Below are 27,347 nucleotides of genomic sequence, written 5' to 3'. Positions count from 1 at the left end.
TATCAGGATGCTGCTGACATGCATGTTGACACATGCGCAAAGCAAGAAGTGACATTAATGACAATCTTAAAATCCAGAAGTCAGCAATTGTAGCATGAGATACAGCTGGGCACATAGAGATCGAACAGACCATCCACACACATGTACAGTGAATGGCCCCCAAATTATAGCTGAGTCTGCACAATAAGTAATAATATAAAGACTAAAGAAGTGCTTTATAATGAGGCTGCACTATTTAGTGACTTATTTTTAATTAAGAGAAATGCATGTTTTAGCAACAGTTTGATCCACATTGGACACAGTGAGTCCATTTAAACATCTTCAGTGAAAGATGCCACTTTCGCACTTTTGTGGGCCCCAAAGCCTTATTCAGATGTACAGTAACCTCAGTAATCCATTATTAACTGCAGGCTGTAATCTTAGGGATAAAGTGATCACCCAAGGCTATTTCAGATTTATAACTGGTACAAAGAAATGCAGCCCTCAGATTGAAAATGCTTCCGCAGAGAGCACCTTCAGTTCTGTCACACCAGAGGGACATCTGATACATGAAAAGCCAGTTTTGCAAGTTACCATTTATCTTGATATACAATACACATTAAGAACATAGGAATAGAAGTAGCCCATTCATCCCCTCAAGCCTGTTCAGCATTCTATAAGATCATGGCTGATCTGTACCTCAACTCCAATTACCCACCCTGGCCCCATATCCCTTGATATCCTTACCTAACAAATATAAATACTGTATCCAATATAAATATATATCAACCTCTCAGCAAACCTTTTAGACTTTGTGTTTTATCCTTTGTCTTTGTGAGTGATTTTGTTCTGTGAATGTGAACTGAGTGCTAATATGAAAGTTATTATTGTGTGACTCACGTTACAAATGACAGTTTGACGATGTACTGATCAGTTTTATTCTTCTCTGATCACAGCTGAATGTGAGCACCAGATCCACAGTGCTACAGGGGTCATTACCAGCCCCAACTGGCCCGATAAATACCCCAGCCGCAAAGAATGCACGTGGGAGATCTTAGCTACCCCAGGGCACAGGGTGAAAATAGTAAGTATTTGGTAAGAAAAGATGACCATACCACCTGCAATTGCTTTAATATGTCCACCAGCACAGTCACTGTTTCTTCCCGCTGCATGACAGATAAAGGCTTGAAATTGCTCCTAGTAATATAATAATAATGATCCTTGCATTTGATAAAGCGCCTTATCACGTCTTTGAGATGTCTCAAAGTGCTTTACAGAATATACTTTAAAGTGAATTGACTGTATGTTTTGTGGGCGAAATATACCGTCTCAGACTGTAAGATCATTTTGTCTTCAAATTTCAAATCAGGCAAAATTGTAGAAAATACTTAATTCAGTCTGAATTTGGTAGCCAATTCTTTTTATAATCTGCAAGAAACCGACTTCCAAAGTAACAGAGAATTCAAAAAATGTTCACCTTTGTGCATGCAATCTTATATTTTAAGACAAATGTACTTAAAGGCTAAGAATAAGGTGAGGTTTTGGGCCTAAAATGTCCACAATCCTGTCTGGACCGACCATCAAGCTAAACTCAGACTATGTATTACCCAGACAACATTTCTGTATTTAGAGACCCAATATGATACTATAGATTGGTAATGAGATCAAACAATCTGCAAAGCACAGCATCTTAGCCATTCAGCTCTTGCCCATGTTCAGAGAAATGACTACAGGCAGTGACAAGCATGTATTTCCTCCTCTTCCTCCCAGCATTGCTGACTCACACTGGCGTGTGGTGCTCTGGGTATGGGAATCATCTGGTCGCGTGCTTGTGGTAATCCTTTACATTTCATACATGTCGGTGAATGTCAGTGTTTGATCTACTCCTTTGAGGCGTTAGCCCAATCCTGCCCACACCTGACAAATACCAGATGTCAGATATGCTGACATCCCATTAACTGGGATATTATCATAACTGGCATATTATAAATCAAAGATATGACACTTAGTATTAACCTTCTGAAGTAGTTTTGGCAGGGTTTGCTTTATGGATGACTTCTGATGATAAAAATGTTAATGTTCAATGTGTGCCATGTTTTCGCACAAAATATATTGATACTCCATTAATCTGAAATCCATTTTTAGCAGCAGCACTGAGTAACAATTGGGAGTTGCCTTGCACTCTTCTCCTTCCCTCCCAACATAATCCCTAGCCTTGGGCACTAAGATCAATTTTCATGCCTCCAACTTCAACCAGTGTGGAGGTGGGGAAGAGTGAGGGTTTAGAGGAAGATCAACTAATTCAGAACAGGATTCGAACCTACAGTCTTCTGGTCTGCATGACCTAGTTCATTCACTGGGCAGTGCCCTTACCCACTGACCCATCCAAGCTGTCACGGCAATACTAATTAAAGTTAAAAGCTGTTTTGCCTTTCACATCACGAGATTGTAATGTGATCTGTTTTTTTCTGTAAGATTGGCTCCTGGCATTATACAATCATTCTGTCCAACTTTAAGTATTTAGCACTCTCTGTCATATCATTCTTCCCATGACTCCTATGCAAAATGGCATTTTTTAAAAATAAGTTTCATCTGAAGGATATCTTCAGCATTTTGGTTGTGGACCTCTTTTTCAAGGGCAACTATTAATATAAAGCACATACCACAGTGCCTCTGGCAGGAATCCAGTTGGGATTAGGTTCAATAGCTTTGCTGTAGCAGATAGAAAATGCAGTTTAACAGCATGCCATGGTTTCCCTTGTTTTTTTATTATTAAAATGATAAACACTTCTTAATCGTTAGGTTGCTGAAGCTGATTGTAAATGAATATTATATAAACCTTGTTGCAACTCAAAATTTGTTTTTGTCAATTTGTAGTGAAAGGATTGGTGAGCAACACAAAATACAGTCACTCCACTTTACAGTATATTCTGTGATGCGCTTTGAGATGTCTCAACGATGTGATAAGGCATAATAGAAAATGCAAGGATTATTGTTGGTATTATGTTTGAAAGAACTATTTTAAGAAAAGATTGTGCTTTTGACACTAGCGCAGGACTAATGAATATGTATTGTATTAAAAGCTGTCAATCGCTCACCGGCCTGCTAAATTTAATATTACCTCTGTTCATCCTTGATGGGATCCTGCAGTAAGGCTTTAACCTTTCAGCTCAGTGTTCCGCCATTACCAAGCCCTGACACCACATTTCTCATCCTGCAATAAATCAGAGATGTGCTTAGTACAACAAAATAATGTCAGTCTTAATCCAGCCCCCTTCCCACTACCACCCCCCCCCCCCACTACATTATAATAATAATCCTTGGATTTGATATAACACCTTACCACATCGTTGGGAGATCATCTCAAAATGTGTCACAGGATTGACTGTAAAGTGTAGTAACTGTAGTAACTTCAGCGCTTGGGGACGTCCTCCCGACATGAAAGGCGCTCTATAAATGTAATTTTGTTGTTGTTGTTTTGTAGGCCAACACAACTGCAAATTTATGCATAGCAATGTCCCACAAACAGCTATGAACTGAACAAAAGTATACAATATAAACTTCCCTGTTGATCCAGTGCATTAAGGCAACATGGAGAGAAATTCAGTGAGTTTATTTGCAGATTCTTTGGTGATATCGGCCACTGCTGAGATTTTCCGTTAGACTTGCTTGGAATGTTTACCCAAAATATTGCCAATTGCATCACTGGGCCGTTTAAATCAGAGGTTTGCAGGTTCAACTGCTGGACTGTGCTAAGTTAGCTGATTTCAGCAGGACTCTGAGGGTGGCTTGGACCCAGGCAACTCTTCCAGCAAAGGGATACTGCCTTTCAGAGAGAAAGGGAATTGACATTAACATTAACGCCTAAAATTATCATTTTTCTTAGTTACAGTAAACCTGCTCTATAATACAACACAAAATTACACTTGTATAGCGCCTTTCAGGACTTCCTAAGGTGCTGAATAGCCTAAGTGAATGCAAATTGAGTATAGGTTGTATTCCGCAAAGGAAATCCATGAAGCTGTTTTGGCTCACGCTTGTGTGTGTGTGATCAAGGGAATCCGCTCCGCGGTCACTTCCCCTCCAACTTCCACCCACCCCTTCCCTCCCACACTCCGACTCCTACCCATCCTCCCCTACACACCTTTGTACCCGTTTCCCCACCCTCTGTCACTGAACTCATCCTATCCCTAAAACCAACCACCTGCTCCCTTGACCCCATCCCCACTCCACTCCTTATCTCCCAATTCCATTTTCTTGCCCCACACATCACTGACATCATAAACCTGTCCCTCTCCTCTGGCTCTGTCCCCATTCCATTAAAAACTGCCATCATCACGCCCACCCTGAAAAAACCCTCCCTTGATGCGTCGCAGCTATCAAGCTACCGGCCCATCTCCAACCTCCCCTTTCTCTCCAAGGTCTTGGAAAGAGTTGTCGCCTCCCAACTGCGCTCTTTCCTCTCCACCCATTCCCTTTTCGAACCCCTTCAGTCAGGTTTCCGTGCTGCTCATAGCACAGAAACTGCCCTGGTCAAGGTCACCAATGATATCCTGACCATCTGTGACCAGGGCTCCCTCTGTCTCCTCGTCCTCCTCGACCTATCGGCAGCATTCGATACGGTCGACCACGCTATCCTCCTCCACCGCTTGTCCTCCCACCTCAACCTTCAAGGCACTGTCCTTGAATGGTTTAGCTCTTACCTTTCCCACCGTCTTCACTTCGTCTCAACGAATGGCTTCTCCTCCACCCCCCGTACTGTCTCATGTGGTGTCCCTCAGGGCTCTGTCCTCGGTCCCCTCCTCTTCACCCTCTATATGCTCCCCCTCGGTGACATCATCCGCAGACATGGAGTTAACTTCCACATGTATGCGGATGACACCCAACTCTACCTTTCCTCCTCTACTCTCAACTCCACGACCACCGATGTCCTGACAGCTGCCTGTCCGACATCGAGTCCTGGACGAGAGACAACTTTCTTCAGCTCAACGTGCGAAAAACCGAGGCCCTCCTGATTGGCTCACGTCAGCGCCTCCGCACCTCAGGCGCTGACACCATCAGCATCCAAGGCTGCACTCTCCACCTCTCAAAGCCAGTCAGGAACCTCGGCGTTTTGTTCGACCCTGAGCTGTCCTTTCTCCCTCACATCCGCACCACAACTGGCACCGCCTTCCATCACCTCCGGAATATCGCCAGATTACGGCACTACCTCACCCCTCACGCTGCTGAAACCCTGGTTCACGCCTTTGTCACCTCAAGGCTGGACTATGGGAACTCTCTCCTCGCCGGCCTTCCCGCCACCTCCCTCCACAAGCTGCAGGTCATTCAGAACTCTGCAGCTCGTGTACTGTCCCGCACCAGGCTTCGCGACCACATCACTCCCACCCTCGCTCGCCTCCACTGGCTCCCCATCCCCCAGAGGATTGATTTCAAGATCCTCATCCTCACCTACAAGGCCATTCACGGCCTTGCTCCCTCCTACCTCTCCAACCTACTATCCCCCTACCTACCTGCCCGTACCCTCCGTTCCTCTGGCTCCGGTCTGCTCCACGTCCCCCGCCCCAACCGCCCTACTATCGGTGGTCGGGCCTTCAGCCTCTCAGCCCCCAGGCTCTGGAACTCCATCCCCCAGTGCCTTCGCCTTGCTTCCTCCCTTTCCTCCTTCAAGGCCGGTCTCAAAACCTTTCTCTTTGACCGTGCCTTCAGCTCCCCTCTCGACTCTCTTCCTCCTCCTCGCTCCCTCCCTTCCCTCCCCTCACCCTGACCATTTCCCCCCTGCTCGGGTCATGACCCAACTGTGCAGCGCCTTGGGACGTCCTCCTGACGTGAAAGGCGCTCTATAAATGGAATCTTGTTGTTGTTGTTGTTGTGTGTGTGTGTGGTGGGGGTTAGGAATTTGTTCACCTTCATCTACGATATCGCCAAGACTGAATATCCTAACCATGTGATGATTAGTACCAGTGCTTGTTAATTATCGCATCGGATGTTGCTTTTTTTTTAAACCCTCCCGCGTGTCACGTTCTTCAGTCCTACATATACAGAGCAAAGGACGCAATTACATGCTGTGTCACAAGACAAGCCACTTGACATTCCAGCAAAAATTCTCAAAGGGACTCCCTAACGCTGAGGAAATAGGCTGTCCCTGTTTGGAGATGTGGTTCTTGTATTGAACCCATGATGGTTTGTGGAGGATGCCTTTATCTAACCCTGAATTATTTACGTTCGAGAAAGCTTACGAGGTTAGCCTCAAAACTAAATTGAGAATATTTGATGGCAATGTGGAGTCCAGCCCTGGTCTCCTGCTGGGAGACACAGCTAATTACTGAAACACTGACACATAAGCGCTTGAAAAAATTCTTGCAAATTACATGAAGAGACAGGATCATCAAATGTAGATCGCAGTCCACTTCAACAAGAAAGGTCAGACATGTAACATGGCTGAATCGCCTAAGACTATTAAAAAAAAGTACTTAAATAGAAGTTGAAAGGTGAAAGGAGGAGAGACAGATATAAATAGATGTGGAGAAGGACTATCCTAAGTAATTTGAAAAAGGCCTTTATATCAATGCCAGTTGTTAATGTAATTGAGGAGTAGGAAATATATGAGTAGCGCGGGAGTATGAGTAGTGAGGGTTATTTTTTAAAAAAGTATATTGGGATCAGCCAGAGGGACCACATTGTTCTTATCAGGGCCCTATACATTCCTATGCATTCCTATTCCATAACCCTTTCGAAAATAATGTAATCTCTGAGGAGTAGACCAAATCAACAATTTGTTCACTTTTATAACTCTTGTTACACATTTGGCATCATTTTTATCTTTAGTGTGCTTTAGATACAAGACTAGTGTATATATCATCACAGGCAGAAATTACTCTGATCCTTCCATTAAATTGTTTAACCACCTGTTGTAGTCAAAAGAAAGCAAAGAGTTACAAAGATTAATATTTTCATTCCTCCCTTTAGCATTTATTTTCTTTGTAATTTCAGATTAGCTAAAATATTTGTATTGCTCTATCTTCAAACACGGACACTTCTGTATCTATCCATCTGACATTTTAAAACATAAGGAAAATAGTATATTCCACCTGATGGCTTTTATGCAGAGCAGTAAAGGTTTTGATGCATCATTAACGCCATGACAGTCTGTCATAGCACCCGTTGCTAATACTGTTGATCTTTCTTTCCACGTTGAGATCAAATAGGCTGAAGGGTCTTCTTCATCTGAACCTATCTTGTGATCTTGTTTCCCATTATACACATTTAACGAAAATGTTGCTCCTATTTGTGATCAGCACATATCAGATGTGGGGGAGAAATTTACGCTATTTACTTGGCATTTCAGAGTGGGCAGAGCTTGGCAAATTGCTGAATTCAATCTTGACTTTCAATTTTTTTTGTATTTCTTAAAAGAACTGACAGAAAAAAATTCTAAAATGAAGACTGTAGAACTTGCCAGATTCTAGACACTCCGAAATGTTAAGAAAGCACATTGAGGATCAGGTGGAATTTCACTCCCTATAACTGAATGCTATCAGCAACCAATGTCATTAATCTTTAACTGTTTGAAGTTTTCTTCGTCTGTTTTCATTGTGAAGGCTGCTGAGCATTCAAGGTACAATAAATGATAGCATATGTGAAGCTTTGGGCAAAATAATAATTTTAAAAATCATTGACTTTGCTACAGCAGCTTATCGTGTTGAAATGTCTCAAAGCACATCATAGCACTTGCTGTTAAGTATAATGATTGCGTATTTATAGGCAAATACAACAACCACTTTCTGCATAGCAATGTCCCACAAACAGCCAGGAGGCAAATACATTTCTCTAGATTATTGGCCAGGATACTGGGAGTAATTATCATCTCTTTTTGAATAGTTTTATAGGATCGTGAATGTCCACTTTAACAAGCAGATGAGACATTGGTTTATAATAATCCAATAATAATAATCCTTGCATTTGATATTAGCATCTTATCACAACTTTGAGACATCTCAAAGCACTTCACAGAATATACTGTAAAGTGTAGTGACTGTGTTTTGCGGGCGAAATTATTTCATCTGAAGGAAGGCATCTCTGACAATGCTGTACTCCCCGAACAATGCACTGGAATGTCAGCCTAGAACTGTGGTGGCCAACCTTTTTGATCAGCCAAACAAATACATTTTCTTGATTGAATACTTCTTGATTTATGGCCACTCCATAACCCTCGCCACACAGCAGCAACTGGAAAAAAACAGTGATTTAAAACAGACTCGCCTAGATTTGTGCAAATGTTTGGTGAGCCACTTCTTGATGGCCTTGTGGGCCACTTTTGGCCCACAGGCCATGGGGTGACTACCTCTGGTGCAGACCTGGCTCAAAGTCCTCAAGACACAGGACTTGAACCCATAACCTTCTCACCCATAGGTGAGAGTGTTACCAATGTTACCAATTGAGCCAAGCTGACAAATGATTAAGGAAGAAAGATAACATTTTATTATCTATATAAAAACAATCAGTGAAATTGTAAGTGAAAAGTTAAGATTACACCAAAGTTTCACTTACAAGATATCTCATTTTGAATCAGACACTTTTGAATGTTTTGATTTTCAATTTTGATAGTGAAGATCAAAATCCATGATTATGGCTTATTTAGTACTTTAGCTCTGATTCAATCATGGAGCTTTGGAAGTGATTAGGGATTGGGAGCAACAATAAATAGCTTGTGTTGAAAAAATAAATCTCTCCAACCCATCACGTTTAAAACATTTTCATTGAGTAAGTAAGCCTATTTAATCTGAAACTTTAAAATATAAAATCTCATTACAAGACACCACAGGCTTAACCCCAGAGAATTGTTAGAGATTTCTCTAAAGTTTTGGGCTGAAGGATGAACTGGACAAGGCTCACTTCACTCATGAACAAATCTTACTTATTCATTTGCAAGCAACATCAAAAGACAGTTTTGGATAAAGAAGACTTTTTGGCCCATTCGATCTCACCCCACCCTACCATATTTCCATTCCAGAATTAAGCATGTTTTGCAAATGAGACCAGCATCTTGTCCACAATCAATTTTGCTGGTAACCCATTTCCTTTGTTAGATTTTACATATTTACATAGAGCGTACAACACAGAAACAGGAAAATCAGCCCAACTAATTTGCGTCAGATTGCTATACTCCAATTGAGTCTCCATCTACTCCTTACTCCCATCTTTACCTTCTATTCCCTTCTTCCTAATGTGTATATCTAGCTTCCTCTTTAATGTCCACTATGTAAATAAACACCACCTGGTATCTGGCTAAATTACCAAGGACTGAAGAATCCTGACTTTAAATCCTGACTGTCCAGTGGCTTGGGACATCCTCCCGAGGTGAAAGGTGCTACACAAATGTAATTTATGGTTGTTGTTGTACAAAATAAGTGAGAAACTAATTACGATCTAGCTCTGAAATGTGTGGCTTGTGTTAGCAACTTTCTGAAAACATGCTGAGTTACAAGTTCCTAAGCTATGATCTGTGTCAGGTAGGCAGAACATTCTTTGAGACAGTCATAAAAAATTTGCCCTCTTCTCCTGAAGATGCTTTAGCTCCTATTTCTCTTTACTATTGATGTGCTTCCGCTGGCGCTTCACTCAGTCTCTATTCTTCATGTGTAAGTTTTGCATGTAGGCAGACTATTGGGGCATCTCAGCTGAAGCCAGGTTCTGTTCTGACCCAAGATCCACACGCACAAACATTCCACTGGAAGTCGCTTGGTAGTGATCAGAAGCAGGAAGCCAAATTGATGTTCTCCTCTTTATTCCCCTCTTCCTTATCCCCAGCTAATAAATGCAAAGATTATTATTCCCCATCTGACAACAGTTCACTCAACATAGATCAATTAAACCTAAAGCGTTGCTAGATTATACGTTTCAGCTACTCACTGGATAAACTGAAAGAATCATTTGGGGGGAGCTTGGATCAGACATAAGCCTCAACTGTGAAGTGCAATCCTGACTGTGGGCTTGACCCTACAACCTTCAGACACAGAGGATGCCAACTGGACCATATTGGCACATCTGTCTTACCAGTTCACTTCTGCCACTTTCCTCAACTCTTGACACACATGTTAAGGATTAAAACTAAAATATACATTGTATAGTATGTTTACCAGAGGAAAAAAAATTTCACCTCCTATCTTGTCAATGTTTTCCAGACTTTCAACGAGTTTGACATTGAACAACACCAGGAATGTGCTTACGATCATCTGGAAGTGTTTGACGGAGAGTCTGATAAATATCCAATTCTGGGGCGATTCTGTGGCAGCAAAATGCCAGATCCAGTCCTCTCGACCACAAACAAAATGTTCATTGGATTCATTTCGGATGCATCGGTACAAAGGAAAGGTTTCCAGGCTACCCACTCCACAGGTAAGTGCAGATAGGTGCTGGGAATTTAGAAGGTATCACTTAGAAGTGTATGTCTCAGATATATATGAAGTAAAGATGTAATGTGCTTTCCTACCATTTTATTTGACTTTTGAAGCTGAAACCATCTTGAGTTCTTTAATGTTTTGTGTAACAGGATTTGTTTCACCTAGCAATTATTAGAATAATGTTATGCTTGAAATTGTGTCTTGTCATGTCAGGGAACATCTCAAAACTCTTCACAGAGTATTTGTGAAGAGCTTTGAGACACTCCTGACATGACAAGGCAAGTAACTGTGAAGCATATATAAATTATCACCTACTTTTGGATTATTATTTGAATCCACACTCTCGGGTCCCTAAAGCATTGGCTCTTGCCAACCTGTGCCTAATGCTTTTCGGAATTAGGTAAGCAGGATGTTTCCCTTCAGGGAGAAAGAGTATGGGAGGGTGCATGAAATTGAGATCAGAGCAGATAGCTTTAATAAAGGAGATAGCAGCACAGGGTTAATGGACACAGTATTGTCTCACTGTGCTATAAATTCCATGATCAATTACTTGTGGGTTGCTTCTCCTATTGTGAAGGAGACCTTTATTCTCTTCAGTGTTAGATCCAACACAACTTACAGCTAAACATGTGAAACTGAAGCTGATGGCTGAGCTCAGCCTACTTCTTCCCCTCAATTTTTTGAGATCAACTGGGTGTCTGACACATGCGGAAACCAATCATGCTTTAGAGTATCCAAACCAAGCTGAGATTCCCATGCATCCCACTTGCACATGGAAATTCCAGAGATATTTGTTGCAATAGAATGTGCACTCCCTCCCTGGAGGGTTGCATCCTGCTTATCTAATTCGGAAAATATTAGGTGCAGGTTGGCAACAGTGTACAATGCAAATTGCTGCTGCATTTGCCTACAAGTAGTCACTACACTTTAGTAATTCCTGGAAAGTGCTTTGAGATATTTTGAGAATGTGATATGACTATATCAAATTCAAGGATTATTATTATTACCCGCACCCCAGCTGGAAAACATCATGGTCAATGTTGTAAGTTCCATGGATCTAGGGTTTACTGTGCTACTAAAAATTAAACCTTTTGCCAGCTCTGAGATACTGGTACAAGAATTTAAGGTTTAGATTTAGCTGGTTAGACTCCAGCTATATCCAAACGCACACTCTCGGGTCCCTAAAGCATTGGCTCTTGCCAACCTGTGCCTAATGCTTTTCGGAATTAGGTAAGCAGGATGTTTCCCTCCAGGGAGAAAGTACGCATTCTATTCCAATAAACATCTCTGGAATTTCCATGTGTAGGTGGGATGTATATAATTTTCAGTTTGGTTTGGATACTCTTAAGCACGGTGATGGGTTTCCACATGTGTCAGACAACCGGCTGACCAAAATAAAGCTTTTGAAAGGTGTGTGCACAGAGCTTTTCTTTCGCAATACTACATTCAGCATTTCTGCCTCCTGTTTTATTGAATGTACTAGTGCCAGACCAGTATCCCGCAGTATAATTGATGGTTTACACAAGCCCCAATTGCTCTATTCCTGTATTAAGTGCATTTTGGAAGGTTGAATTGTCCCCTACTTATTTCTTACAGAAACTTATTTGGTAAAAGTGTATCACAACAAAAAACACTTCCTGTATTTGCAGCATCACATTCCATGCTCCCACAATTAGATTAATTGGTGTCAATAATGAGCCCATCCTGACCTTTACAGATGCTAATTTGATACTTGCTTTGGTGAAAAAGCCATTTAACACTCTGATCCTCCGATAACAACTAGAATGTTAGTTCATTGGGATGAAAACAGGAAATGTTGGAGATCCACAGCAGGTTAATCTGTATCAAGATGTACCTCTTTGACCATGTTTTTGGTCATCTTTCCCCTCCCTACCCAATTTGGCCCCCACCCCGAGCTCAGATGCCCAGCCAACAATCTAAAACACCTTGACACATCCTCTCCTCGTGAGACATGCTATATAAATGTAAATTGTATCATATTGTATCACAATAGGTGAAGGATTCAGGTCGAATTAATCACAACAAACTGGCTTCCTCTTTTTGATGCAGATTTATATTATGTGGATTGCTAGCATTTTGCTGTCAGTTTTATTTCAGACTTATTTAAAAGTATAAAACAGAACTGGTTCTGATGAAGGGTCGTGGACTCGAAACGTTGACCTGATTTTCCTTTCTCAATAGATTCTGCCTGACCTGCTGAGTGTTTTCAGCGACTTCTGTTTTTGTTTCAGATTTCCAGCATCTGCAGTATTTTGTGTTTTATTTAAAAGTATTTCAGATTTATTTAAAATGATCATGATTCCCCCCAATCCAGGGCTTGGGCATCCAGCCAGCAGGGTAAAGCACTTTGAGATGTTCTGCAAGGTGAAAGACGCTATATGAATGTAACTGTGCTTTAACTGTAGTGAACTATCCTTTTGTTGCGTAAGTGTTGGGATACAGAGGGATATTGTACTGAAGCCTACACATGTTTTTCTCTTAAGTTTTCAAGCGTATCAGAAGTTGTGGGAAATCGATTATACGTCTAAAGAGGAACTCACAATATTCTGTAAACACAAACATTTTCAGCTAAAAGTTGTTCCTTTGCAAACTAATAACCTTTAGTTCAGCTTGACTTTCAGGTTACAAGACTTTTTTTAAAAATAGATGTACAAATTTCTGGCAGAATATTTTATTCTTTTATATGTTTATTTGTCCTTCCCTATTTTATACTTTTATATGCTTTAGTCTGGTAATTGCTCCCCTTCCAATTTCTTCCCTCCACTTCTTTTGTAAACTTGTTAACTATTCACCCATGGCATAGACAGTCACTCCACTTTGCATCATATTCTGAGAAATACTTTGAAAGGCATTATATCAAATGTAACGATAATTATTTTATTTATTTTTTATATACTGTCCTGGTCAACAATCCTCCAGATTAAGCAGTCATTCATCTCATGTCTGTCTATACAATAAAATACAATCCAGATTTACGTTTTGTTTGGTCATCCAGGTGTCTGACAGCTGCGGAAAGCCATTACCACGCTTAAAAGCATCAAAACCAAACTGAGAGATCCATCCATCCCACCTACACATGGAAATTTTAGAGATAGTTGTTGGAATGGAATGCTCTTTCTTCCCGCATTTCTCTATCCCTAAGGAGGATATAAATTTACAATTTATATATAATTGACATGTATATAAATTTATATTTAGTGCTTAACAGTTCTGACGTGTTTGTGGGACTTTTCCTGTGGAATTAGCTGCTATTGTTATTAAACCTGACATGACAATAATCACTGTTTTGATATGGTAAGATACTATAAAAATTTAAGTTCTTTTCTGTAGTAGCTGTTCCCCAGGCACACTCTGGTATCTTGCCGTGTCACCTTTTAACAGCACTTCTCAGTAATGTTAAGCCCAGTGGACTGTTTAAAAGTATTATACTGTCATCTAGTGGTAGTATGTATTATTAATCACCAATGATTTAAAGGTTGTGAAATCTGAACTCTTTGAACACATTAGCCTGCAAACAGTTAAATCTTTTTCATTCCTGAAAGCCAATCTCACCTAGTCCAGTGATTAATGAATAGAAGCCCCTGTTTATTTAAAGGATGACCCGGTTATAACATGTTTTGTTATTGTGTGAATTACATTGTTCACTGGACCTGTGACTGTGGTTGCCAGTGTCCCTGTGTGTTGTATGCTAAGAAACTGGTATCATCTGTATTTTCCGCGTGCTTCTTGCATATGCAATACATTGGAAGTGATGACAGCAGTGGCCATTTTTAGGAAATAGCACCAACTGTGTTTCCTGCACTGCATCCACGAACAAACATGATGTTGCTGTGGTTATTTTAGCTTTGTGCCCCATTATAACATGATGCTTGGGTTTATGGAACCAAAACAACCATTATAGTTGGGTTCTCCTATGTTACAAATCATCCAAATTCCAGGTTTCATATGGGACTTTCTGTTATGATGCCACCTCGAGACTAAAGTATGCATATCCGCAATAATAGTTTGAAACATGGGTTTATAATAATCTATCTCTGGAATTTCTATGTGTGGGTGTGATCCATGGAATTTTCAGTTTGGTTTGGATACTCTTACGCATGGTGATGGGTTTCTGCATGTGTCAAGACACCTGGCTGACCAATGTTTTTATATAGTGCCTTATCATGTTGTGGAAACTTCACAAAGTGTTTCACAGGATATACTGTAATGTGGTGTCACTGTGGGTATTTTGTGGGTGAGCTTGGCAGCCAATTTGCCAGAATATGTTTTGACGTGCATCATATAATTGCAAGTTGTTACAAAACACAAAATACTGCAGATGCTGGAAATCTGAAACAAAAACAGAAGTCGCTGGGAACACTCAGCAGGTCAGGCAGCATATATGGAGAAACGAAAGTGAGTCAACGTTTCGAGTCTATGACCATTTGTCAGAACTGGGGCATGTTAGGAGGGAGAGGCTTTTAAGGGCTAGCAGAGAGGGGGGAAGCAGGGCAAGGAAAACAAAGGGGAAAATAGGATAGAGGACAGGGGATGATGGGTGACAGAGGGTTTAATGATGCAAAACAAACTAGGGGATTACAACAAAACAGGTGAATAGAGGTGTTAATAATGCAAAACAAAGGGGGTGTAATTGCAACCAAACAAGCAGACCAGAGAGAGAAAAGGTGTGTCTGGGATCCAGATGATGTGATAATGGTCACAGAAGAGGGGGAAGGTGAACTGTTATGGTCTGAAATTGTTGAAATCAATATTGAGACCAAAGGGCTGTAACGTCCCTAGCAGATAAATGAGGTGCTGTTCCTCGAATAATTTGTTGGCCAACAAATAATTCTCTGCCATTTCCGACACCTCCAGCATGATCCAACCACTAAACATATCTTTCCCTCTCCTCCCCTCTCAGCATTCGAAGGGACTGTTCTCTCTGTGACTCCCTGGTTCATTCCTCCATCACCACCAACAGTTGCTCTCCTCCCCCTGGCACCCTTCCATGCCAGCGCAGGAGATGCAATGCCAGCACTTTCTCCTCTGCATTGGGGAGATGAAACGCAGATTGGGTGACCGATTTGCCGAACACCTCCATTGCCTTCTGGAGCTCCATCCTGAGTCCCTCCGTCTCTCCACCTTCGGGACCCACCTTTTTGATCGTGCTTTTGATCTCCCTGCTTGTCCTGCCCGCCCCCACCCCGTAACTCTGTCTGTCCAGCGCCTTGGGACATCCTCCCGACGTGAAAGGCGCTTTACAAATCTAATTTTGTTGATATTTGTTCTGTCCGCAAGCACAACCCTGAGCTTCCGGTTTCTTGCTACTTCAACTCTCCCTCCCACTCACACTCTGACCTCTCCATCCACGGTCTCCTACACTGTTCCAATAATAATAATAATCCTTGCATTTGATATAGCGCTTTTCACGTCGGGAGGACGTCCCAAAGCGCTTCACAAACCACACTGTAAAGTGAATTGACTGTATATTTGTGGGCAAACGCGGCAGCCAATTGCGCACAGCAATGTCCCACAAACAGTCGTAGATTGAAAATGACCAATTTCATTACTGTTTTGGGTTTTTGGAGGGATTATTATTAGGCGTGTGGAGTAAGGAAACTTGCCCAAGGATGAGCCACAGCGCAAGCTCGAAGAACAACACCTCATCTGTCTGCTGGGGACCTTACAGCCCTCTGGCCTCAATATTGATTTCAACAATTTCAGACCATAACAGCTCATCTTCCCCCTCCCCTGTGACCATTGGGTCCCAGACACACCTTTTCTCTCTCTGGTCTGCTTGTTTGGTTGCAATTACACCCCCTTTGTTTTGCATTATTAACACTCTATTCCCTTGTTTTGTTGCATTCACCTTTGTTTTACATCATTAACGTTGGTTTAACCCATCATCCCCTGCCCTCTACCTTTTTTCTTCTTCCTTGCTCTGCCTTCCCACTCTCTGTTAGCTCTTAAAAGCCTTTCCATCCCAACATACCCCAGTTCTGATGAAAGGTCGTGAGCCTGAAACGTTGACTCACTTTCGTTTCTCCATATATGCTGCCTGACCTGCTGAGTGCTCCCAGCGACTTCTGTTTTTATTTAAATTGCAAGTTGTTGTTGTTGTCGTCAATAATCTTTTGTGACATTGCACAACAGTCTGGTCTCTTTGACCCATCCAAATCCTCCAGATTAAAACTGTGCGAGCATTTGAAGATGACATATTACCACTGATATAAACATGTAAAAATGAAGGGGAACATAACACTATGTGTTCAAATCACTAGTAACCACTTTACAGAGTATCTTTGGACAGGTCTTGGCAACATGATAAGGCACTCTGTCAAATGCACGATTATTATAAATGCGGTTCATGTAGAATTTATCGTTGCATTTGATATAGTGCATTTCACATCTCAAACCGCTTCACAGGATTTACTGCGGTGACTGTATTTTATAGGCAAATTGTGGAGTCCTGCAGCTCAGTGGTTAGAGCACTCGCCTTGCAAGCGAGACACCTGGGTTCAATTCCAGGCAGGGCGAAACCTTGGGCAAGTTTCCTTACTCCACACGCCTAATAATAATCCCTCCAAAACAAAACAATAATAAATTGGTTACTCAATCCACGACTGTTTGTGGGACATTGCTGTGCGCAATTGGCTGCCGTGTTTTGCCCACAAATATACAGTCAATTCACTTCACAGCATATTCTGTGAAGTGCTTTGAGATGTCGAGAAGACGTGAAAAGCACTATATCAAATGCAAGGATTATTATTATTATATTGTAAATTCATTGAATTGGCTGGTAGCAGACCCCCACCCCACCAGACCTTATTCTTTATAGTGAACTTGAGAGACCAAGTCCTCATTGTTGGGATTCTAATTGCAACTTGGTCTTATTGTTAGAGGGCACCTGACTTACAAAACAAAAGCTCAGCACACTGGTATCCCGCTAACCAGCAGTCGATGGCCACAGTAATAATGATAAAATGAATAATAAATGAATTGAATACAGCACTTTTTACGGCAGGATAACATCTAAAAGTGCTTCATAGTGTAGTGTAAAGTGTAGTGACTGTTTTCTGTAAGCAATTCATGAGTCAGACGTCCAAAGCCATGGTCTTAGCTTCATTGAGAATGTTGCCTCGTGGCTGTTTGATGTGATAAGTATGACATAGACCACAAGTTTAACCTCAATATTTCAATTAGCAAAGGCTCTCTGCAGTCACTGGAGTCATGTGAAGTGTGTGAGGGATTGAATTACAAAACTGTAACGGCAGTGTCTTCTTTGTTTTCAGAATGTGGTGGCAGACTGAAGGCTGAAATCAAATCTAAGGATTTGTTTTCTCACGCTCAGTTTGGAGATAACAACTACCCAGGCCAAGTGGACTGTGAGTGGCAGGTTTTAGCAGAAAAAGGCTACAGCGTGGAGCTCTCTTTTCAGACGTTTGAAGTGGAGGTGGAAGCTGACTGTGGCTATGACTTTATTGAACTGTTCGATGGGTTTGATACAACAGCTTCAAGACTTGGGCGGTTCTGTGGATCTGGAGTAAGTGACAGAATTGCTTGATGGTTCATCTAATAGTATCTACACTAAAGCTTTGCAGGCTTTGATTATACTCTAATGGTACTGATGATGCAATATGCCAATTGTTACATTTTGACAATGTAAATATATGACAAGTGACAGTGGTAAACTTGCTACTCAGATGGCAACATAAACTTACCATAAGCTGACCATACAACAAGTACGTGAACTGGAATGTTACATACCAGCTTCAATGAAGATCTGCTTTGGCCTAATTTGGAAATTAAATAAACAGAGAGTTGTGAAGATGCGGAATGATCTACCCCAGAAAGCTGAAGAAGAAAATCAGTAGGGATGTACTTAAAAAACAGACCGACGGGTACTTGGGTAACAGAGGAAAGTAAAGAGTATGACAAATGGGTGGCATATTAGGATTAAAATATCAACCAAAATTTAATAAGTTGGTGGAATAGGCTTGATGGGCTGTGCCTGTTCCATTTTTCTGTTCCTGTTTTCCTATGTTCTTAAACACATGTAAAGAGAGGGAATTATAGATGTCCTTAAATATTTACTTAACCACCAATGAAAAGTTTCACCAAATCACCTGCAATCCTTTACCATAGTTGTAAATCACATATTAAAAGCATATATAATTTGCGTTTTCTACACACGTGTGGTGCTGCAGATATGCTTGGCATTGCCAGATGCTTAGCCCCTTTAGTTGTAAGGAGACATTTCTTACCTCCCACCAAAAAGCTACTTTTAGACATGATAGCCATTTTATTGAGCTCAAATGGATGTAGGATTCCAATCTAGAACATTTTCATCTTAAATTAGGTGTTCAACCGACTGATCTACCCAGGATGCTCAATAAGCACTGCTTGGTTTATGCTGCTCTGGAAGTTGGCTGTTTATTGAATTTTGCTGAAACAGTTTAGTTTTGCTGGAATTTTAAATTCACATTGATAAAAATTCGTTACCAGCTGCCACACACGTGACATTCAGCGCATCTTCTTTGGTCACATCCTTGTCTTGTGAGAAACTTGCTGGCTGCTTCAGAAAGGAGTGAAGCATGGATACTGTATCTCTTCTCAGTTACTCAAATTGATCTGGTGGCCTCTCAGCTACACAGCAAATGGTCAAGAAAGTGGGCTGGTTGATCCAAAGGTTTTCTTTGTCAGACTCTAAGGCCCTTTGATTCACAAGACCACAAACCACTCCAAAAACAACGATCAAAGTGAATAAGGTGAAACAGATCCTCCGACTAACTTCTGTAGACAATACATTCTGCCATTCGAAAGTGCGGTCAAGCCTGCCGGGTGCCATTCACCAATACAGGGAAGGCTATGGGCTCCGCAATTTTTGTCTGAAATTGTCGGGTTCTGTCCTATCTTTCAAATGTATTGCTCCACCCTGCAGGAAATATATTCTGCACATATGCTAAGGGGTCCTACCAGACTTCGTAAACAGTGGCCAGGTAATGGTAAACACAGTGTTGCTTATGAAGCAGATGTAAGATCTGTATAATCAGGGAGAACGAAATATATAAATGTTAACAATATACTGAATATCTAAAGTTTATTACGTGGTTTGTAAATTGTATAATAAAATCTATTGAACGTTACACAGATTCCCTAATCCAGAAAGCAAAGCATTACCCCAACTAGTCCGTTGTTTATACTCCACACTAGACTCTAAACCCCGCTCCTATTTTTAAATGAATTTATTACTTAATAATATAATTTTTTTTCCACAGCCACCTGAGGAAATCTATTCAGCGGGAGATGCCATTTTAATCCATTTCCATACTGATGACACAATAAACAAAAAAGGATTCCATATACGATATACAAGTACAAAATTCCAGGATGCCATACAGACCAAAAAGTAACCTGGAACTTCAACGCTGTTGCTTTTTTTTCCCTTCTTTTTTTTCAAACAAAGGCAAAATAACCTAAAACTATTTTACGGTAACAGTACAGCAAGGAAATGAAGAAAAAGTACGTGTTCAATTGAACTGTGTGTGTGTGTAGATAGTGTGTGTGTGTGTGTGTGTGAAGGTTACAAATCCTGGTGGAGATTTCAGTGAGGTGCAGCTTATAGCTAATCTGGGAATGAAGCTGCAGAGCTGGAAGCCTGCATGATGAAGCTACAAAGTTGTCTCCTGGTTTGATGTTTGTCACTAATGACTGCAGATGTGATCAGTTCCACTCAGTGGGGTTGCTCCTATGCAAGCCTACACTCAGCTACCTGCTATGTCCATGGGAATGAGCCACATCAAACCATGATCGATTTCGCTGAGCATCGTTCACAGATGTTTCGTCTGACATACAAAGAAGGAACGATGCATTCAAATTTACTGTCCTTTGTGTATTTGTGGTTTAACTGATAATCTGAATGCAAACCATTTACTGCATAATTTATGAAGGTTTGTACTTTTTTTAAAAAATGTTTTTTTCGCAGTGTCTGTATTATCTGTGATCATGTCTTTCAGTTACAGGACTTCATTCTGATGAGCACTCTAGCAGACTATGAATTCCCTCAATACCAAAAATAGGTTAAGAGCATTAGACATCCTGATGCATTTCCTATATTTTGCTGTCAGAATGTGCCAGGATAGTGTTTAAGTGTTGGTAGTTTGCACTTAGAGTGATAACAAGAAGTCTGCCTTCAAGCTCTATGTATTGTAAGCTTCTCCGGTCTGTATTATGTAAATCACCTGAAATTGTAAGCATATTGAATTGTATGTGTATGAGGTAGATTAATAGATAACCATACAACTATAGTGTTTCTCAGACAGAATGAGCAAAATGGTCACAGACGTTTAAAGAAAATGACAACTGCAATTCCTCAACAGTGCAGTTCTCGCTGTTTTGAGTGAAGAAAAAAAATAACTAATTAAACTGGTGATCATTTCAAAGTGCTGCAATTTTCAGTGGGAGACCAGAATGATATGCATAACCCATCTTTACCACTATTCAAGTTCAACTCCCTTGGACACTGGGATGTCTTCTAAAACTGTGGTCTAACTGGAACCGGGTGAAAGACTTACATCTCCGAACAGATGAAGAGATGGAAAAGGCCACAGAAAATATGATGTTAAGCAGATTTCTTATGGTGCTATTCCACATTCAAAATCATTTTAGGTTTAATGAGCCAACAATCTATAGAACCTGTATGAATGTCAAACTATTTCAGGCATAAACAGAAGGACAATGAATAATATCAGCTTGAACATCGGATGAAGTTCCCATTGCTATCAAAGCACAAGTCCTGTGGAGACTGTGAAACAAATAATGCCTTAGAGTGAATCATTGTAAATTCTTGCACATGACAAATCTTTCTGCAAAATGAAACTTTGACTACTTATTTCAAAATAATTTGACAACTTGAACATTTTTCTTGTCATTTTTTGCCATGTAAAAAGAAGTCCACATCGTTGGAGTGTTTAAGATATACAGGAATAAAATGATTTAATGTAGGTTATGTTTAGAAATCTTTAGCAACCTGTTTCTAAAACTGCTGAAACAGTTTAGGTGGTGGTTCAATGTCAAACACTTTTTTTCACATTGCACCAAATGAACCACAATACTGGAGGTTTAGTTATAACACATATGCATTATTCTGTATTAATTTACAAAGGCATTGTAAGGCAAGGTGAAACTTTGTAGTATGGCTGAATGGTGAAATTGTTACTGTATGTGCCAAGTTCCATTTGAACCTGTTTTGCTATAGCTTGTTTGTTCTTTATTTTTTCGCTATTTGTTTATAACCTGACCATTGAGGCTTCTGAAGCTTCTCATTAAAATTCTTTCAGGTCAAGATTCAAGAGTAAAACAAAACCTCATTGCAAGAAATATTATTTTGCAATGTTTTTGACACATTAGATTGCTACCTAAGTTAGCACTAATTAATCTATTTGTATCTGTATTATATCCTAAGTCATGAAAACATCGCTAGCACTAATAAATATGTTTTTACAAACATTAAATACATGTCTTCTCATAATTTATCCAATGTAACAAAGCTTTGAATGCTTATTTCCTCTCTTCTCTCTAGATACTCCTGGAATCTTAACTGGAAGATTTTGTCTTAAAATTTAAGATTGTGCAGCATTGTGAAGCATTCTTAATTTCAGTCCTAACTTGGAAACTTTTTTCTTGGTTCTTAAAAAGCTTCAGCTCCCAAATTTAGATTGTTTTATGAATTTTCCACATTTCTGCAATCTTACATTTTAAGCCACCAACAACCCTAACCTTAAAGCTAAGACAAAGTGAGAGTTTGGGTATTTTAATAGGATATTAAAAAAGTACGTGCTTTCTACTATCATTGTGCCTCAGAGCTCTCCTTTAGTTCCTCCCAAGCGACAAACGCACTGTACTATATGTTTTTTTCCTCTTTCCTACACTCTATCAATGTTGAAATGAAAACTCACTACACCATTCTCCTCACAATCATTCTTTACCAAGACTTCAGAATTATCATATTCTCTACTTGTCTCAGTTTTTATTTTCACCCATGATCCATGCGTGGTGTCAATTACATTATCAGCTGCATTATTATTATAATTATAATTATTAATAAATACACTACTCAAAGCCAAGAAAAACAGATTTAAACTGATGCATATACAATTAAAGACCCATATACCTTTTTGCTGCTTGCATGTTGTGAATTACAGTAATAAACTCTAAAATGATAGCAACTTGTAATTCCTTTGTGATATGAATCGAATACATCCTTTTTGCGCCAATCAACTGACTGAGATTGCAATAGAATTGAAAACTGTTAGCAAAGTATTTTCAAAGTGAATGGAAATAAAATCTAACCTTTCAAGACTAGGCTTGGTAAAACATTGAGCAAGAAAGAGAATTATGGTTATAGTCGAGCATTATTTCACACCACAAGAGCAGCTTTATCACCAGGTGGAAAACGCTTGTATTCCCATTTCATGTTAGTGTTGATCTGTTTTTATATCAAGTAATTGACAAATCATATCACACTAAATCTATTTGTTAAATTTGTCAGTAGGTTAATGTCAGATATATGACAGCTATTATCCTGTACTTATCTATCAGTACAGTAAATTCTGGTAGGCTCCTTGACATCACAACCTTTCCTTGCTTGAAGCCAGAATTTGTCTTAGCTTGTAAAAAAAAACATTTTGCTTTAAAATTTGAGATCACACAAATTTTCTCAAATTAATTCTGCATCTTCAAACCAGTTTTTAGAGTTCTTGAAGTGAATCAACTTCTAAGTTAAGACTGAATTTTCCACAAATCTGGGAAATCTTAATTTTAAGACAAAATCATCTTAATCTAAAAGTAGTTGGAATTTCAGGCCTCTGAAACCAATGTCCACACACTCACATACACAGCTGGCACTTAGTAAGTCCTGGGCATGATTTTCAATGGTTCAGGAGGTTTTCAATGCATGTCATTGTAGGAGTCTAAGTACAATCATGACTCCTATCACAAACGGTTTTTTGCTCTGTCAAATTTCTGCTATGTATAGTCATTCAGAAGTTCATTCTAAGCAGTTTTTGACAGTGCTGTACTGTATTTTCCAGAGCAGACAGCCAACAGAGATCACAGTTTCCAAGCTTCAAAGTAACTTACATTCTTGGCACGTGTTTCAACCGGATCCCATAACTTGCAGTTTTGCTTGTTTCCGCCTTTTCACCTTTCTCTGATTTTGCAAAATCTCCATACATCCGATACCACGTCTTACTTATTTCTACTTCTATCATCTAGCTGTCAAAGACATCATCTAGATCCAAACAGGAGCACTTTATTTGCGGACGGCATTATTCACTGATGCATTCTTTATTGCACCACTCACTGCTCCCCAGATTCTGCGACCAGACAATAATTCGGGGAAAAAACAGCAATATTTTCTCTCGGGAGTTCCTATGCATCAGCACATCTGAGATCATGCAACTCAATCATCCACTCAATATATGGCTACACAAATGTGTTTCACTGGTGTTTCATTTGGTTAGTTGCACATCCAATGTGAAACCGAACCCCACAAACCAGAAAGATTCAATCCTCGTGTGAACTGATTGCAGTCAACTCCAATAACTGTATTTGGCCTTGGTGCCACTGGACTAGGGAGAAAAAATCTGACAGGGTTTGTGCTACCTAGTGGAAAGAGCATGTTGTGTGGACATTGAAACTGTTAAAATCTCTGAAATCTTAGAAATCAGTGCTTAAAGCCAAGCACTTGGCCTGCATCAGGAAGCAATGGAAAACATAAATGGAGTTTGATGGAATGGAATGACTGATAGGGATAAAATTAAAAGTCACCTTTTATTCTTTGCCAATTTTCTCCATTTCGCTCTTCGGGCTGAGACCCAATTTCAAGGATGCTGCTCACCCTCCAAGTGAGTGAAATGACCGTTCTCCACATGTGAACCTTGATTACCAGAGAGCTATTCGTCCACTTAAGCATTAACAGGACCCTGACTTTATCTGACATCCAAAATCCATGCATTTTCTAGTGGAGGAATTTTGGAGAGTGGATTAGGAGCAAGAAACCTGATTTGATGCCTTCCTGCTGCTAGCCAACTACTGTTTCAGTTGAGATTAGCAGACACAGCACAGACCTCAGGCTTGCTGCTGGCCTGTATAATAATAATAATAATAATAATATATGTGTTACACCAGGAGGTTGGAGGGATAGTCATACTTAATTGTTACTCTGGGCACAAAGCTGTACAGTACTATGATGATTACCATATAATCATAATAATCCTTGCATTTAATATGGCGTCTTATCATGCCTTCAAGACATTTCAAAGCGCTTCACAGAATATACGGTAAGGAGCAGAATGATAATAATATTAATAATGCTTGCATTTGATTTAGTGCCTTTTTAGGAATATTGCAAATGCCCCCTCCCTTAATACTATTAGAAAATTATACGAATAGTCACTGAGAAAACTGATATTGTCTGAGTCCTGGGCGATACTAGTTCACTGGTATCATTTTCATTCTATCGGAAACCTTTTCAAATTGCCAACCATCACTTTATCAACCTTATGGCTAAAATTCCACCTAGTTTTAACCTGCAGCATCAGTTTGTCTTAAAATTTAAGAATTGCAGAATTGTTCAAAATTCTTAAACTTCAGTCTTAATTTGGAAGCTGTTTGTTAACAGGCATTAAAAAGAATTAGCTTCCAAATAAAATATAAAATAATTTTTTTGCAATTCCATTTGATCTTATAAATATTACGATAAAAATGGTCTTGTAAATTCCAACTGGGTATGGTGTCAGGCATTAATCTCTACTGACATCAAGAAGAGAAGAAAATATGACAATTTTGATGATTTTTTGTTCTCCAGTTCCCAAGTGATAAATGAATGGACAAACTCTCCAATATTTAAATGTGAACGCAATAGTTTTCACTGAGATGTCATTGACAGAGTGAATTTCATATTCAACATAAATCATATAAGGACTGTCAACCCATGTAATTGTGTCTTTGATATTGCACACTGATACAAAGAGAAATTGGGAGCAGTAGATTTATCAGCTGTTAAACTATGTGTACATTTTATTACTCTCTCATTTATAATCTCTCTTACAGTATCTTGTGGGGTGGTTTTCATTTCTGCATGGTTTCTAGTGTTGAGATACTGTCAGTTTCACTCTCAAATCAATTTCTGCTCTCGGCACAATGTATGAACTGAGCAGGTCATTCTCCCAGTGATCGGGGCACTTTGACAATCGCTGGGGGAACTGCATAGGAAACAAAATCAAGAGAGATTAATCATTGAGACAGCACCCCATGACTGTGGCAATATAAAGATTTAAATAAGAAAGAAGAAAAAGCAAAGATCCTAAAGGTAAATAATAATAATCTTTGCACGTACAGAGGTTTCACAGCATTTACGTAGTAACTTTGTATTTTGCAGTTGAAGGGTGAAGTACTGCCAGAACTGAAGATATGTTGTTTTTGCAGGAATTACCAATCAAATTGGTAGCTTTATTCAATCAGACTACAATGTCATTGACTCTTTCCTAATTTTTTCAAAAGGTTATAATGGTCTTTTGTGAAGCTACATGTCATTGCATTTGTAACCTTGATCACTGAATGATCATGCACTATTTACCAGAATAAAGATCATATTTATATTTAAAAACATTATCTTAGACAATATGTGACTTTTCCTTTTTGTTGCAATATTTATTGATGAGTGCATTCTACTGCCTCCGCTACACTGGGTCTGGCCTCCTCCTTATCCCCCAAATCCTCCGATCTGTCATCAGCGGCCGTGCTTTCCATGCAACCTAGGTGTCAGGTTCGACTCCCAATTACCCTTCCTCCCTCACATTGGGTCCCTCACCAGCACCGCTTTCTTCCACCTCCGATGCATCCGACTTCAAGATCCTCACTCTTGTTTTCAAATACTTCCACTCCTCTGCACCCCCCTACATCTCTGACCTCCTCTCTCTTCACAACAGTGCCCATTGCCTTCACTACTCTGGGTCTGGCCTCCTCCTTGTACCCCGAATCCTCCACTCCACCATCGGGGGCCGTGCCTTCAACCACTACATCTCGAGGCTCTGGAACTCCCTTCCTCACTCCCTTCACCACGCCCCCTCTCTTCCTACTTTCAAGTCTCTGCTAAAGACCTTTCTTTTCAACCGCGCCTTTGGTCACCTTCCTCCCCCTCCCCCTGGCTCGGCCCTGGGATCTGTTATTGTGAAGCGCTCTGAGACACCATCCGACATTGAGGGCACTCTATAAATCCATGTTGTTGTTGCTATTGTTATAACCATATCTGTGCTGTTGGAGCATGCCAAATCCTGCAACCAACTGTAGTAAGAAAACATCTTTCACCAGCCGATGACATTATTGGTATTATTTCCCCTCCATTATTTATATTTTGTCTCTTTATAGGTTTGAATTATGCCAGGATAAGGTACCATTCCACCATATAGCAAGTGTCAATTTTAGATGTGTTAGTCAACAGTGAGTGGACACCACAGTCAAACCCAAATCTGTTTTCACATCCACTCTGACATACACCTTCTGGCAGGCGTCACTGGAAATCCATCCAAAGACGAACCTCTGGTTAATCTTTTCCTTTCCTAGTGGAGCATCTTAGAGCCCATTTGTGGCAGTGCAACTACTCCCCCATCTGAGGTCAACTCAGGGGAACCTCACTATGAGGGGTGGTCAGAAAAATGGCTACTATGGCCTCAGTTTTACGCACGTTGAGCTGAAGAAAGTTGTCCCTCGTCCAGGACTCAATGTCAGACAGGCAGGCTGTCAGGACATCGGTGGTCATGGAGTTGAGGGTAGAGGAGGAAAGGTAGAGTTGGGTGTCATCCGCATACATGTGGAAGTTAACCCCATGTCTGCGGATGATGTCACCAAGGGGGAGCATATAGAGGGTGAAGAGGAGGGGACCGAGGACAGAGCCCTGAGGAACAC

The 27,347-nt window shown here is 40.3% G+C and overlaps 1 protein-coding gene across 1 annotated transcript in view; it reads left to right on the top strand.

Annotated features, from left to right (window-relative positions):
• Positions 1–21,883, top strand: part of LOC103177344 (tolloid-like 1) — a 157,541-nt gene extending 135,658 nt beyond the window's left edge. Inside the window, exons 18-21 of the mRNA XM_007891466.2 lie at positions 936–1,063; positions 10,161–10,374; positions 17,672–17,922; positions 19,658–21,883. Coding sequence (XP_007889657.1) covers positions 936–1,063; positions 10,161–10,374; positions 17,672–17,922; positions 19,658–19,792 — 728 coding nt within the window. The 3' untranslated portion in view covers positions 19,793–21,883. The remainder of the gene's footprint in view (positions 1–935; positions 1,064–10,160; positions 10,375–17,671; positions 17,923–19,657) is intronic.
• Positions 21,884–27,347: the final 5,464 nt, after the last annotated feature.

This window comes from Callorhinchus milii, unplaced genomic scaffold (genome assembly GCF_018977255.1).
Source record: "Callorhinchus milii isolate IMCB2004 unplaced genomic scaffold, IMCB_Cmil_1.0 Scaffold1, whole genome shotgun sequence".
Classification (NCBI taxonomy): Eukaryota; Metazoa; Chordata; class Chondrichthyes; order Chimaeriformes; family Callorhinchidae; genus Callorhinchus; species Callorhinchus milii.
The sequence above is the reverse complement of the archived record's forward strand: the minus strand, read 5'-3'. Positions and strand labels throughout refer to the sequence as shown.